The sequence below is a fragment of the Penicillium robsamsonii genome (assembly GCF_028829455.1).
Source record: "Penicillium robsamsonii strain IBT 29466 chromosome Unknown utg000008l_segment0_segment0, whole genome shotgun sequence".
Lineage (NCBI taxonomy): Eukaryota > Fungi > Ascomycota > Eurotiomycetes > Eurotiales > Aspergillaceae > Penicillium > Penicillium robsamsonii.
Window position 1 is genome coordinate 57,940 of NW_026643226.1, and position 12,576 is coordinate 70,515.

At 45.3% G+C, this 12,576-nt stretch overlaps 3 protein-coding genes across 3 annotated transcripts; 1 reads left to right on the forward strand and 2 right to left on the reverse strand.

The window, feature by feature from the left end:
* Positions 1 to 53: 53 nt before the first annotated feature.
* N7447_010800 (EGFR-like transmembrane domain-containing protein) lies at positions 54 to 887 on the reverse strand (the record flags this gene model as incomplete). Its single annotated transcript, XM_057235062.1, has 1 exon — positions 54 to 887. The coding sequence occupies one exon, from the start codon at positions 885 to 887 to the stop codon at positions 54 to 56; it is 834 nt and encodes a 277-aa protein (XP_057080380.1).
* Positions 888 to 3,874: 2,987 nt separating this feature from the next.
* N7447_010801 (benzoate 4-monooxygenase cytochrome P450) lies at positions 3,875 to 5,772 on the reverse strand (the record flags this gene model as incomplete). Its single annotated transcript, XM_057235063.1, has 8 exons — positions 3,875 to 4,469; positions 4,537 to 4,659; positions 4,759 to 4,918; positions 4,980 to 5,297; positions 5,383 to 5,395; positions 5,441 to 5,510; positions 5,557 to 5,660; positions 5,725 to 5,772. 8 exons carry the CDS (start codon positions 5,770 to 5,772, stop codon positions 3,875 to 3,877), a joined length of 1,431 nt encoding a protein of 476 aa, XP_057080381.1.
* Positions 5,773 to 6,367: 595 nt separating this feature from the next.
* On the forward strand, positions 6,368 to 8,817 carry N7447_010802 (polyprenyl synthetase family protein; the record flags this gene model as incomplete). Its single annotated transcript, XM_057235064.1, has 4 exons — positions 6,368 to 6,671; positions 6,736 to 7,027; positions 7,079 to 7,811; positions 7,870 to 8,817. The coding sequence occupies 4 exons, from the start codon at positions 6,368 to 6,370 to the stop codon at positions 8,815 to 8,817; spliced, it is 2,277 nt and encodes a 758-aa protein (XP_057080382.1).
* Between the last annotated feature and the right edge of the window lie 3,759 nt (positions 8,818 to 12,576).

Below are 12,576 nucleotides of genomic sequence, written 5' to 3' on the forward strand. Positions count from 1 at the left end.
CAACACAAACAACAACTTCAGATGACAGAAAGCAACTCTGCAGTCATGGAATTTTAGACCACGTTAAACGGCCGCTTTGCGCTGGTCCCATCCATCTCACTGATTGGACTGCTACCCAGCTCGGCACTCCCTTCGTCACCAGCTAATTCCACAACCTGAGATCCAGGCACAGGTCTGAATGGGCGGACCGATTCTGCTTCCTTCTCCGCAATTGAGTCTCCTGTCTTCTCTGCCACTGTAGTACCGCCCATCGATGATTCAGTAGCATCCGCCTCATGGGGCCCGAAACCACCATCCCGGTTAGCAGCTGCGGCATTCTTCTTGTTCTTCTTTCTCATGAAGATGAAGACAAAGGCGACGATAATGGCAACACCAGCTATGGCACCGATCACAATGCCTGCAATAGCACCCCCGGAGAGTGCGGGGCTAGAGGAACCGCTGTTGGAATTGTCTGCAGAGGCTGCGCGGGACTCGGTGGGTGTTGCGGATGCGGATGCGGCAGCGGCAGATGAAGATGAAGACGTGGGTTTGGATGATGTTGAAGACGTCGACGTCGACATCAAAGCCGTGGAGGTTCTGTGTTTGGCCTCAATCTCGCTCTCGGGCAGGATATCGAAAGCCAAAAACTGTTCGCTGGCATTCTTCCTCCAGGTCGCACACGCGTATCCCGCCCTGGAATCACACTCGATGTCGCGGTATATCGAGACACAAAGATCGGATCCCTCAGGATCCCATGTAAAGAGCTTGCCTTTACCGATGGTGGCATTTGTGCACTGTCGTTCCTCTTCGCCGCGGGCGATTTCAGTAGCACCGGTTGCGTTGGTGGTGCGGAAGGTCCATGCGTTCGCCAGGGGAATTAGGAAAAGTGCATATAATGGTAACATCATGTCGACGTCTCTTGAAAGGTGAGTCCAAGGATAATAACAAAAGCGTTGGGATTAGAATTCCAGCTGCCAAATGTGTGAGCGGGGAACATGTCAGTAATATACAGGATTGCAGGCACCCTAATCTTTTGTCCATTCGGAGAGAATAAGCCTCGTATTCTTACGAGCTTTGTCCATGGTGGGTTTTCCTCTAGTCTATGCGTGGAGCCAGTCAAGGCTCCTGGTTTTGGACCTTGCGGTGATTGCAGTGGTCGATCTATACTGTATGGGTAACAGACGGGTGAAAACCGAGAAGCTAATTTAGATGCAGATTAACACGGTCTCTAGCGTATCTCAAGGGAGATCGCTCCAGCATGAATTAGCTGTGAGGGTAGGAGGATCAAACTGCTTCATCACGTAGTCGTAGGCAAAATCAGTCACACCCTAAGATCGAGAGACCGATCTTGTGGTATGCTAACAACATCCATGCGGCGGTTGTATGGCGTGAATATGTTGTACACAATGTAACTTAATAACCGGCACACGGTGGCTGACCATTTCGTGGGATACGGGGTGCAGTGTTCCTGTGCAATACTTCGTACTATCCCTGTCAAAATAGTCTAAATTTGAATAATTTAGCTATTTCAGTCCCCATGCTGCGAATGCTACACATTGAAGTCTCGGCTTGCAGCCATCTTGTCCGTCGAGAATGGTGATTGGTGCCCTGTGTGCCGAATACGAGGTGATGGGCCAGAAAAAAAAAATTAAACTGTAGCCATCGGTTTGTCCACTGTCTTGTGGATGAAGACAAAGGTAAATAGAAAAAAATCTGTAAGGGAGCGCATAAGGAGTTTGCTGATAATTTTCTATAGTCTTGTACAGATCGGAGGACCATTGAGTGCGGAGAGACAAGACTGCCAAGGGTTGCCGGGCAAGAAAGGTTAGTGGAGGAGTGGGATTGCTGACAGGGGTCTAGGTTTAATTTCCACTTGCCCAAGTCACTACGGGGTACGGAATATGCAGACTTGATTTCCTCTGCCATGTGGGGCCTTCCTATTCCGGATGCCGCCGCTTTAATGAGGGCGCTCAGAGTCAAGAGTAAATTTCAGTCCAGGCTCAGGCTCACTTAGAGGGGATCACGTGACCTAGTACTCAAACCCGGAACCCGAAACACACTAGTCAACTTAGATTTAGCGGCTGGTAATACAAGTTAGCTTACCACTAATCTTAATATTTGTTAGTGGCGTCTCGGGTACGGGCCGAGAAACCAGCCGGGAGTGTTTTGAGGGAAACCCGTTTTCGAAACCTACTGTAGTAAGTTAACTGATAAATATAAAGGCCCTATACCAGCCAGTTCCAAGCTTACAGATATGGCTTCGGAACATCAATAGGCTGGCTACCTTACATAGTCACTTATTCTTCCGATCTATACACCCCTGACAGCTAAAATTAGTCTCATACTAGCATACAAAATGTACACTAATAGTCTAGTCCAACCAGCAAGTCCTGCCCGAGCTTGCGGCTGTGACGACCTATCTAACAGAAGTAGTTCCCCAATATCCTAAATACTTGTCCTAATGGTACGACCCCTAATTTTACTCCTGCTCTTGAGCTTCATAGCTGGCATACCACTATCAAATCTAATGCCATGATAAGCTCCTTTATAGCCATCACTTTCAGGAACGAGAATTAAAAAAAAAAAAAAAAAAAATTAGAAGTTGATGTGAAACTATTCCAAGCTTATAATAGATTTGGTAGCGGTTTCGAATTGGTAGGTTTAGGGATTGACTGGAGTAGAGTTGTGGTGGGTTGCTGAAGGACAGAGGCATACAGTAATCTAATGAGTTCATTTTTCATAGCCGTTTACAGACGGTAAATATCTTGACAAACTACTGATTAACTAGGATAGGACTACGAGGTCCATAAAATTCTAGACCATATAACAGGAAATCACGAACGCTATCAACGCATACAGTCTTTTTTGCTTCGCAAATATTGATACTAGTCACATTTTGTTGTTAGGTTAGAAGCTCATAAGGACTTGCCATTAGATTTGTCTAGATCATCACGATCTGGGTCGTGATGACACGTACCAAGCATTCAACGTCTCTTTACCTCTGTTGTGGATGTGCAAATAAAACCTGCAAGTAGCGCACACATTCAAATATTCTACTGAGGTCATCGCAAATGCTCTGGTCTAGGCTCTGCCCTGTCCGGGGGATCGCCGTTTGCGTAAAAAAAAAGCGGGATCGGAAGAATCCGTACGGATGGATAAAAAACTTTAAACGTTATTTTATTGCTTGAATAGATATCGCACAGGCTATGCTTTCTTGAATGGTAGATAATTCTAATGCCTAGATACTAATGGCCAAAGCTTATTTTCATTTGCGTGACTTGGTCCGCCGTGCCAGATATAACCAGGGTTCCTGATAAACATAAAAGTATTGGCAGCACACGATCATGGTACGAGGTGTTATTGATGCAGCGTCCATAGCTACACTCCTGTTTTCTATAGAATTATAATGTTACATGATGTTATGCAACCCGGTGTTACCCGAATGCCACCAGGCGGCATTAAGCTCCGGCCAGTCAGAATATCGATAGCACAGGCGATGACAATGGGCAATGCCAGCTGAAAATAGTTTTCGACAAATGGGAATAAATTGATATATATGCGCCTACTTCTACATTCTGTTCCAAGAACGGTCATCACATCATTGCAGCAGGCGCAAGTCAAATGGGATGACCAGAAGCAGACACTTTCTATCAGTCAAAAGAAAAGTAGCAGATCCCAAGAATACCGGAATAGACCTACCTAGAACATCCAACTAGCGTAAAATGCTTATTAACTATGTGTCTATTCCCGTTCATTCAAGTGATAGCGTGGGAAGCATTATTGAAGATGCATTGTTCGTCAACTCCCAAATAACCATTGCATTCCAGTGCTTTTATCCAAAAATACAAAAAGAGGATATTGCTACCTACTATCGTATATTGACCCTCGTTTACTTCTAATTAACATGGGCTATTACACGGTAATTAGCATATCCTAGCCCAGATGCAGCGTCACGATCCCACACAAACTCATCCTGATTTGTCATCGCAAGATCAAAGCGGTAAACCACTAAGGCAGTTGTGAGTCTCAGAGTCTGCAGAGCCAGTTCCTTCCCAATGCACATCCGTGGTCCCAAGCCGAACGGTTTGAATGCTTCATGCGCATCATTCGCGTAGAGACCCCCCTCATCTCGCTGGAACCACCTCTCCGGGCGGTACTCATTAGCGGCATGCCAATACTTGACATTCCTCTGCATTGAGTATAGGTCTGTATAAACCTCCGTTCCAGCCGGGACATAGAACCCTTCCATTTCCACACCAGGACATCGGCGACACGCAACCTTTCCAGCAAATGGGGGCGCAAGACGAAGCGACTCGTTTACACAGCCATTGAGATAGTCCAGTGATATTAACTTGGCAACTGTAATCTCCTCTATGTTTTTGAAATGACTGTGAAGTTCCCTTCGAAGCTCTTGCAAAGTCTCTGGGTTTGCTAGAAGATGGTAAAAGATAGCGGAAAGGGATGTCTCGGTTGTTTTGTACCCAGCAACTCTGATATATGGTTAGCTTGTTACCGTGCCCAAAATGTCGGAATTATCGTCAGGCGTATTACACTTACACCAAAAGAGTGGCGTTGCTATGTAGCTCATCGTAGCTCAACTGTAGGTCTGACTTGCCAGACCCATTCTCGCCCATGATCAAAGTAAGAAAGTCAGATCGGCCATCTTGTCGATCAATATATCTAGCAGATGAGAGATGGTTAGCTGATAAGAGAAAATGCGAAATGTCCGATTAGAGGGAAATAGTAGTGTTATATGGATGCGGAAGGCGATGGCCTTACTTTCTCATTGCTGTACTAGGCAAGACACTTCGAAGTGTAACCGGGGGCATTAGACGACAAGCCAGCTTCATAACTTCCTCGACATTAGGAATAATATGATTCAGGCCTTCCAGGAAGGGAAAGGTTCTTTCCCACAACTCTACCAGGGAGGATAGTCTTCCTATTTTCATAAATTCTTATTAGTTCGGTATCAGACCGTATCAATTCAATCAAGGACTTACCACGCTTTTCGGGAACTAGAAGCTCTCCAAATGATAAATCACCTATCAAGTCCCAAGCGAGCATACCAGAAAATTCAGTCAAATCCACGGGCCCGTTCACCTTGGCGATCTTCTCTAAAGCCTGGTCCATATGAAGGCGCATCAGGCCTTCCTGCTTAAAGACAGCATTCAAAGTGAAGGCAGGGTGGAGGTGCTTCCTTAATCTCTTGTGCTCGGAATAATCCGCAATTGTACCGAGATTGGCCGCTTTGGTTATCATGGAGAACAGCAGGTGCATCGTGCCGTCTTTGGGAAAATAGGCATCAGGACCTATACGAGCTGGTTTGGAATTGTAAATCATTCTCTGAGTCTCAATGGACGTGAACGACACCTGATTAGGGCCGACTCTAACGATGGGACCTACAGTTCCCGCCAACCTATAAGTAATAGTTAAGATATGATTGAGGGAAGGTTCTGCTGACCATAACGCGTATGTAGTCCTTGTAGGTCTGAATTCCATTTCCGGCGGAAAAATGAGCCCATCGACCAGAACTGGAGAATCGATTATTAACGGTGGCGCAGGGACGGCAAATCGCACACAAATCTCACAGGAAAGACCGCTCCAGTCCAAGGCCCAGGAACTTTGGCCAGTGGGTGGAACACGCAATAGTAGATCACCGTCCAAGTCAAGATTGCGGCGGTCTAAAGGAAAAGAAAAGTTAGTTCGAACTAAGAACTACCAACCAGAACCCGAGGGGGCACTTACGAGTGTTGCAAATCCAATGCCAAGATAGGCGGGATCAAAGCTCAACATAGCAGGTAGAGTGTAAGGAAGCCAACGGTGAGGATTTTGGAGCAAGCACTATGTATACAGGCAAGCCTGTAATGTCTTCAAGCTGGAAGGGGATCTTGAAACCATAATGGAAGTTCAGCTTAGTGACGGAATTGAAGCACGTTCTTGCTTGCTGGGTGATGTACTTATGAAGTATTCACTGCCTCTGGCCAATGGAAGTACTCGAGAAAAGCTATTTTCTTTTTGAAATTAATTATGCCGTGGCCGTTGTTGCGGAAGCAAGGGACTTAAGCCGGTTTGTTATAATTTGCAGCCTCCGAAGGTGTTAGGGTCATGCTCAGAATATCCTAGGTCAGCCATCATAGATTCCTATGGCATGACGACAGCTCCAATGATGCAATATTACGTCGTAGCCTAGAAATAGGCTGAAGCAAAGAGTATAATTGCAGGTGTCATAATATCCTATGACGCGTTCGATGATGGCCCTCCTCGGCTGGACTTTTAGGGTATATAAAGGGTTGCTGTGTGTTCCTTTAAATTATTGCACGCAGTGAAATTCTTGGCTGTAAAGAATTATAACCTTCCTAACCCATTGGGGCCCTGAAATCGTTTTCTAATGTCTACAGCGGTCATGGAGGACATCTGGAGATATTCTCAGCCGATAGACCCGGAGGCAGTCAAGAAGACGCCATCTTTCACGACCTTGCCTGTCCGCGTCAATAAGCGAGAGGATGTGGCAAATGATGCAACCAACAGATCTCTCCGGGAATGGGATGAGGCTCTTCATGATGGTCTGGCCGACAGAGTATTAGTTTCTTTCAGTGACCTCGGAAATCTGGGAGCATTTGCTTACCCAGAAGCGTCTGCGGACAGACTGCTCATTTTAACCTATCTTACCGATTTAGGGATGCTTCACGACGGTAGATAGCCCCTTTGAATGACTAACTGGTAATAATTTTAAGTTAACTAATTTCGTTCGTATAGATGGCTACGAAGCTATGGACATGGATTCCGCAAGGATAGAACACCGTGAACTCGGACTTCTGTTCGACCCAAACAAACAGTATCAGCCAACTTCTGGCACCCGAGCTCCCAAAATAAAGAAGCTCGTGTCAAAGATATTGCTAGAGGCCATTGATATTGATCACGACATGGGAATGTACATGTTTGATATGTACAACAAAGGGTGGCTGGCTGTTGCTGGAAATGCCAAAACCTGGCAGTTTGATTCCATTGAGGATTATCAAGCATACAGGAGAAACGACTTTGGAGCTACGTATGCAGTTATGAACACTTTGGGTTGCAACATTGAGCTAATAATTTTCAGGGCTTTCTGGGCAATGACGGAGTTTGCAGTCGGCGTGCGGCTATCAGACGACGACAGGAAGCTCATCCAACCCGTCATGGAGCCAATCGAAAAAGCAGTTGTTTGGACCAATGACTACTGGAGCTTTGATCGCGAGAATTACGAGGCAGCAGTCAACGGAAGTCGACTAGTCAATGTGGTGGAGGTAATTCGTCGCGTTGGGAATTTATCCGTTGACGAGGCGAAAGCCGAGGCTCGTCGGTTATTAGTCGATACCGAAAAGGAATACACCGACAGGAAGGACGTGCTTTATGCCCAAAACCCGTCGATTTCCCCAAGCCTGAAGAGGTGGGTGGAGTTGGTAGGCGCTATCGTCGGCGGGACACATTATTGGGCCAGCAGCGCCCCCCGGCACCGAGCCTGGCACAATAAAGATATGGCCAAATCTGCCGATGGCCCAGTGGTCGATACTCGACCATTTCCAAGCCATTCGGAAGGGCAGCATGCTCTTAATGAGGATTTGAACGATCTTAACTCGAACAGTGGTAGTCCCAGCAGCCAGCAACCATCCCAAATCAAACCATCTGATTGCGGAAGCCCCAACAACCAGCCAGGAAGTGTGTCGGTGTCGTCAACAGCTGGGACAGTTCGAAAGGTAGAAGAGAATGGCGCGCCGCTTCAATCTGACGGATCGCACAAGGTACGAAAGGTAGAAGAGAATGGCGCGCCGCTTCAATGTGACGGATCGCACAAGGTACGATCTACCACTTTGTTTTCTCAAACCAGCCCGTTCAACCTAACTATATGTATAGCTCCCGGAACTCAAATGGTCTAAACCGGCCAATACAGCTCTCCAGGCGCCCATTGACTACATCTGTGGCATGCCGTCCAAAGGAGTGCGATCCACATTAATTGACGCCTTCAACTACTGGTTGAAGGTGGATGAAACAACATTGGAAAATGTCAAGGAGCTAGTTGGCTTTCTTCATAACGCATCTCTGATATTGGATGATATCGAGGATTGCTCCCCTAAGCGACGGGGTATGCCAGCCACACACGTTCTCTTCGGCCAATCCCAAGTGATCAACAGTGCCAACTACATGTTTGTTCGAGCAGTACAAGCCGCACGCCAGTTCCACAACCCGAAAGCTGTGGAAATCCTGCTGGAAGAGTTAGAAAACCTCTATCTCGGTCAGAGCTGGGATTTGCACTGGAAGTACAATCTCACCTGTCCCTCCCCCGACGAATATATGAATATGATTGACAACAAAACGGGTGGAATGTTCCGTCTTCTGCTCCGACTCATCCAAGACGAAACGAGTCAGGACCTACTTCCCGTATTCGACCGGCTAATCACCGCGTTTGGACGGTTTTTCCAAATCCGCGATGATTATATGAATCTCTGTGATATTTCATATGCTAAGCAGAAAGGGGAATGTGAAGACCTCGACGAAGGCAAATTCTCGTACCCGATTGTCTATTGTGCTGCAACCCATCCCGACTTCAAATCCCTGATCAACGGTCTTTTCCGGCAACGGCCCGCATCAAGCACCATTGGCGTGCAACCGCTACCTTCAGAGATCAAGCAATATGTTGTCGAGTTCCTCCAGTCAAGCAGTACATTCCAACATTGTCGAGAGCATCTAATTGATTTGGAACGATTGATCTTGGAGGAGATTAGCAAGATTGAAAACACAACACAGGAAACGAACCCTGTTTTACGGCTGTTGGTGCAGAAGCTTAGTCTGCAAGAGCATTAAAAGTCAGAATCAAAGTGTATCTCTAAAGAATGTCCCAATGAGATTTAAGGCTCGTTACTGTTATTGAATCTGTGTGTTTTCATACAATATGTACATAGCATAGTATCTAAGCCGACAATCTTCAAACAATTTAATAATAACTTTTGAGCATCATCAAGAGTGAAAGCATTCCATATTTGAGATTTAATTACCGATGCTGAAGAGTCTGTTATACTCGCAGCAACCGGATCAATTTCTATAACGCTAGTAGAGTTAAGATTGTGAATGATCCATGTTCCAAAAAAAAAAGAAAAAGGCTTTTGTGGGTGATACCATGATATCGCAGTTCACTTGTAAAATTATAACAAATACTGGGCAACATAACATGCAGCTCAAGACTTTCATAGCCATGTGAAATACCATCCCTCCTTTTTCGCAAGCTATCAAATAAAGACTAGTAAACGGTTTGCTCTCAGGGTTAAGAGAGCAATCACGGGGTACCTCACCTTTCTGTAAGTTCAGGCATTGATATGTAGATTGGCTGTTAACTAGCTCGCTGAGGCAGGCTCAGATGGCTCTTGATGCCTCATTCCAAATTCCCGTCCAATGGATGGATAAGCCAGTTGGGCCTAACCCTTGGCTTAATAAACATATGGATCAAGGCGACAGCTGACATTGTCGTAATGCAATCCCCCGCAAAGGTCATAATGGAGGCTGTGGTTTTTACATTCGTATTCAGAAAAGGCTGATAAGAACCCCCTTGAAGAAGAATGAAGATAAGAGGCAGCGCTCGAAGGGTTTCTGGTATGATATGCATCATCGAGAGGCCTTGATACAGACATGAGGGCTCTGGACAGGAGGGAGGCCGGGCATTTTCTAGATTTGGGTAAGAGCTGGGACAACTGTGCCGCCGGTTCTTACCCAACTACTATTGGACAAACTACGGTCAGTGTCATACAGTATGATTCATTGACGTTCCAGGTCTATAATCAAGCAAGGTGCGAACATGTTTTGATGTTTTGAGAAGAGGTCCACGATCCTTCCTTGGTCTCAATAGAGTATACTGGTCAGCGTTATGCTATTTGTCGCCCACCATGGCTCGCATTGGCTGAAAGCAATGATGTTTCCGTCGAACGATGTGAAGGCTGCGTAGCCAAAGACCTCAATTGTCTCCAAGACCTAGCCCTTGGTGGATGGTAACATTATACTTTTGGACAAAACGCGGATTGCTCGGGCACTACCAACCCTATTCCTGGCCGCATGCAGGTATGTGGATTCGGTATGGTTTTATTGACTCCTGGAAAGTGGAGGATATCTTGGTCTGGTAGATACCTCTGGCATGCTCGGTCTGAAATGTTAGTATTCCAACTTCGTATAGGCATACCAAATTTGGGACCTTAGTCGGGAAGGTAACAGTGAAGTTGAAACCTAGACTAATTATTGGTAACGTATTTCACCGAGTGCAGCCCATCCACTATGTCAATTCGCTCTCAATTCGCTAGAAGTTCAATACAAGTATGATAATATCAGCCAGTCTTTTTAAAAATCAAGAAATCTCTTCAATTCAAGAAGTGGTGCGCCGTTTTAATGTGCGATATTTCGCGCCAAATTATGTGTAAAATGACCGAACTGAAAAACGAATCTATTCAACAACGGGTACTCTCTATAGATTCGCGTGGAGTAGCCCCCAGCCTTATTCAGTACGAGAAATGGCAGATATTCTTCTTCAACAGCGTAGAACTACACCAGCTCTTTCTGTCGACGAAAATTGGGTTACAAAGTTCATGAAACGACACCGTCTCTTCTCATCTTGTCCCGATTCTTGAGCTTCACTTTATTACATTACCCTTAACCGCTATTTTGGAAGTCTGGGAAAAATACGGAGTAATCATCCATTAGTTCCCATAGGGGGGTTTAGACGTGCTCAGTTCTACTCAGTGAGCAAAAAGCGGCAGGGTCTGAGCACTAAAACGGAAAGGGAACGCCAAGAAGCGGCAGAGGAAATCAAATACATAAAACATAAACTTCTCGAATTATGAATATGATGCGGAGTAAGTCAAGTCTGTCCTAGTGGCAGCCAGTAGACGATTAACATAATGCTCATTTTTGGGTCCTTTGGGAGACTATTTTGGGAACACGATTCATCGGCACAGCGATACGACATTGCAGGGTTCATGACAGGACCTCGGGAGGAATCAAAATTAAAATCGGTCACTACTATCTTTGGATATGAGATACGATCTTTTTCCTCTCTGATAAAGGCTAAGCCTTGGTGCCCAGGAAAAACGGTATATTGACCGTCGATCTGCGAATTAACAGGAATATCTGATAGGACGTATGTAACCCGAAAGACAATAGTGACCTACAAAAGTTGTCAATATGTCGCCCAGACCATGCTACCAGATATAACGTCAAAACACAGTTTGAAAGGTATGATGCGCACAAAGTTATTACCGAAACAATATATTTGATTATCGCTCTCAAGGGCCGGCACTATTCAAGTCTGCTGCAAGTCCAAAAGTTTACCTACCCCGGTATTCAACTCTCTGTATTTCTGTATCGGCTCTCCTGACTATATATAACTAAACTGTAAGGAGCGCGTATACAGAAATACAAAGAGTTCCATATGCTGAGTTCATATCATACATTTCATCCAGTCAGACTTCTGTCAATTTTCTCCGGGAGCCGGGATCTGCTGGCAGAAAGCTGATCGGACCAGATCGTTAGCTAGACATAATATAAGACCATACAAGATGACGGCTGGGTTTTCTCGACCATTGCCGATAACCCGCGGATACTCGCATGAAATATTTCGCCGAGTTGAGATCAACACGACCAATTTCTATTTTACTCACCTTTTTCCTTTTAACGAGAAAAGGGCAACTTTCATGGTGTCCACTTCTTAACGATATCAAAGACACCAATGATAGAGCAAACTGTATGATGTATAATCATCAAATTTCGTTTTAACGTGACTAAAGCGCCCGAAGGGGTAATATAAAGTCCCTTCCTGATCATTATCTACCTCCGCCCTACTTCTTTCTCTCAACGAAGCTATGGCTAAACGTCTATTCGGAATAATTCCTCATATTCTCCACTCACGCAAAATCATCCTACACACAAGACTGATCCTCGCACGCCCTGTTTTGACATTCCAGAAAATGCCTAAGCCTTGTGATTTGTTCGAGTATACGTCTGGACGATGGATTTACAGTGGCATTTCATGAGTATTTGCACCCCAGTACTCCGAAAGGCTCCAGGCCACCTTCCTTTCTGCCTGTTAAAACTTCATTCAACTCCTTAAGTAATAAGCAGTAACTAGAAAGCTCACATACACGCTCATAAATTTATGGTAGAATCTCCAGCTTGCGGTCTATGATATAAGAGAGTACAGGAAAAGCATTAGGTGGAAATACTGGGGTGCAAATACTCATGAAACATGACTGTATGTTGTAGGCCTAGATAAGCCATTCATCTTAAATTACTCCGCTGATATGATAATAGCTATAATGACAATTTAAGACGACGCGAGAGAAGGAGAGTTTTCAATATTTCTGGATTTAAGCGCCTTGCTGCTCTAGCTGTTTAGAAGGAATAACCCGATATAATCGAATTCGAGAAACTTGCTAAGGGAGGCTTTAATCGGACTTTTCTGATCACTATGCGAGATAGCTACCGATTTATTGCACGAATTCTATATCCGGCTACCGAACTAAAATTCCTATTAGTCGCGAGTGAAGTCGTAACGCTCGGTTTTCTACGTACTTATGGTATCCCGGC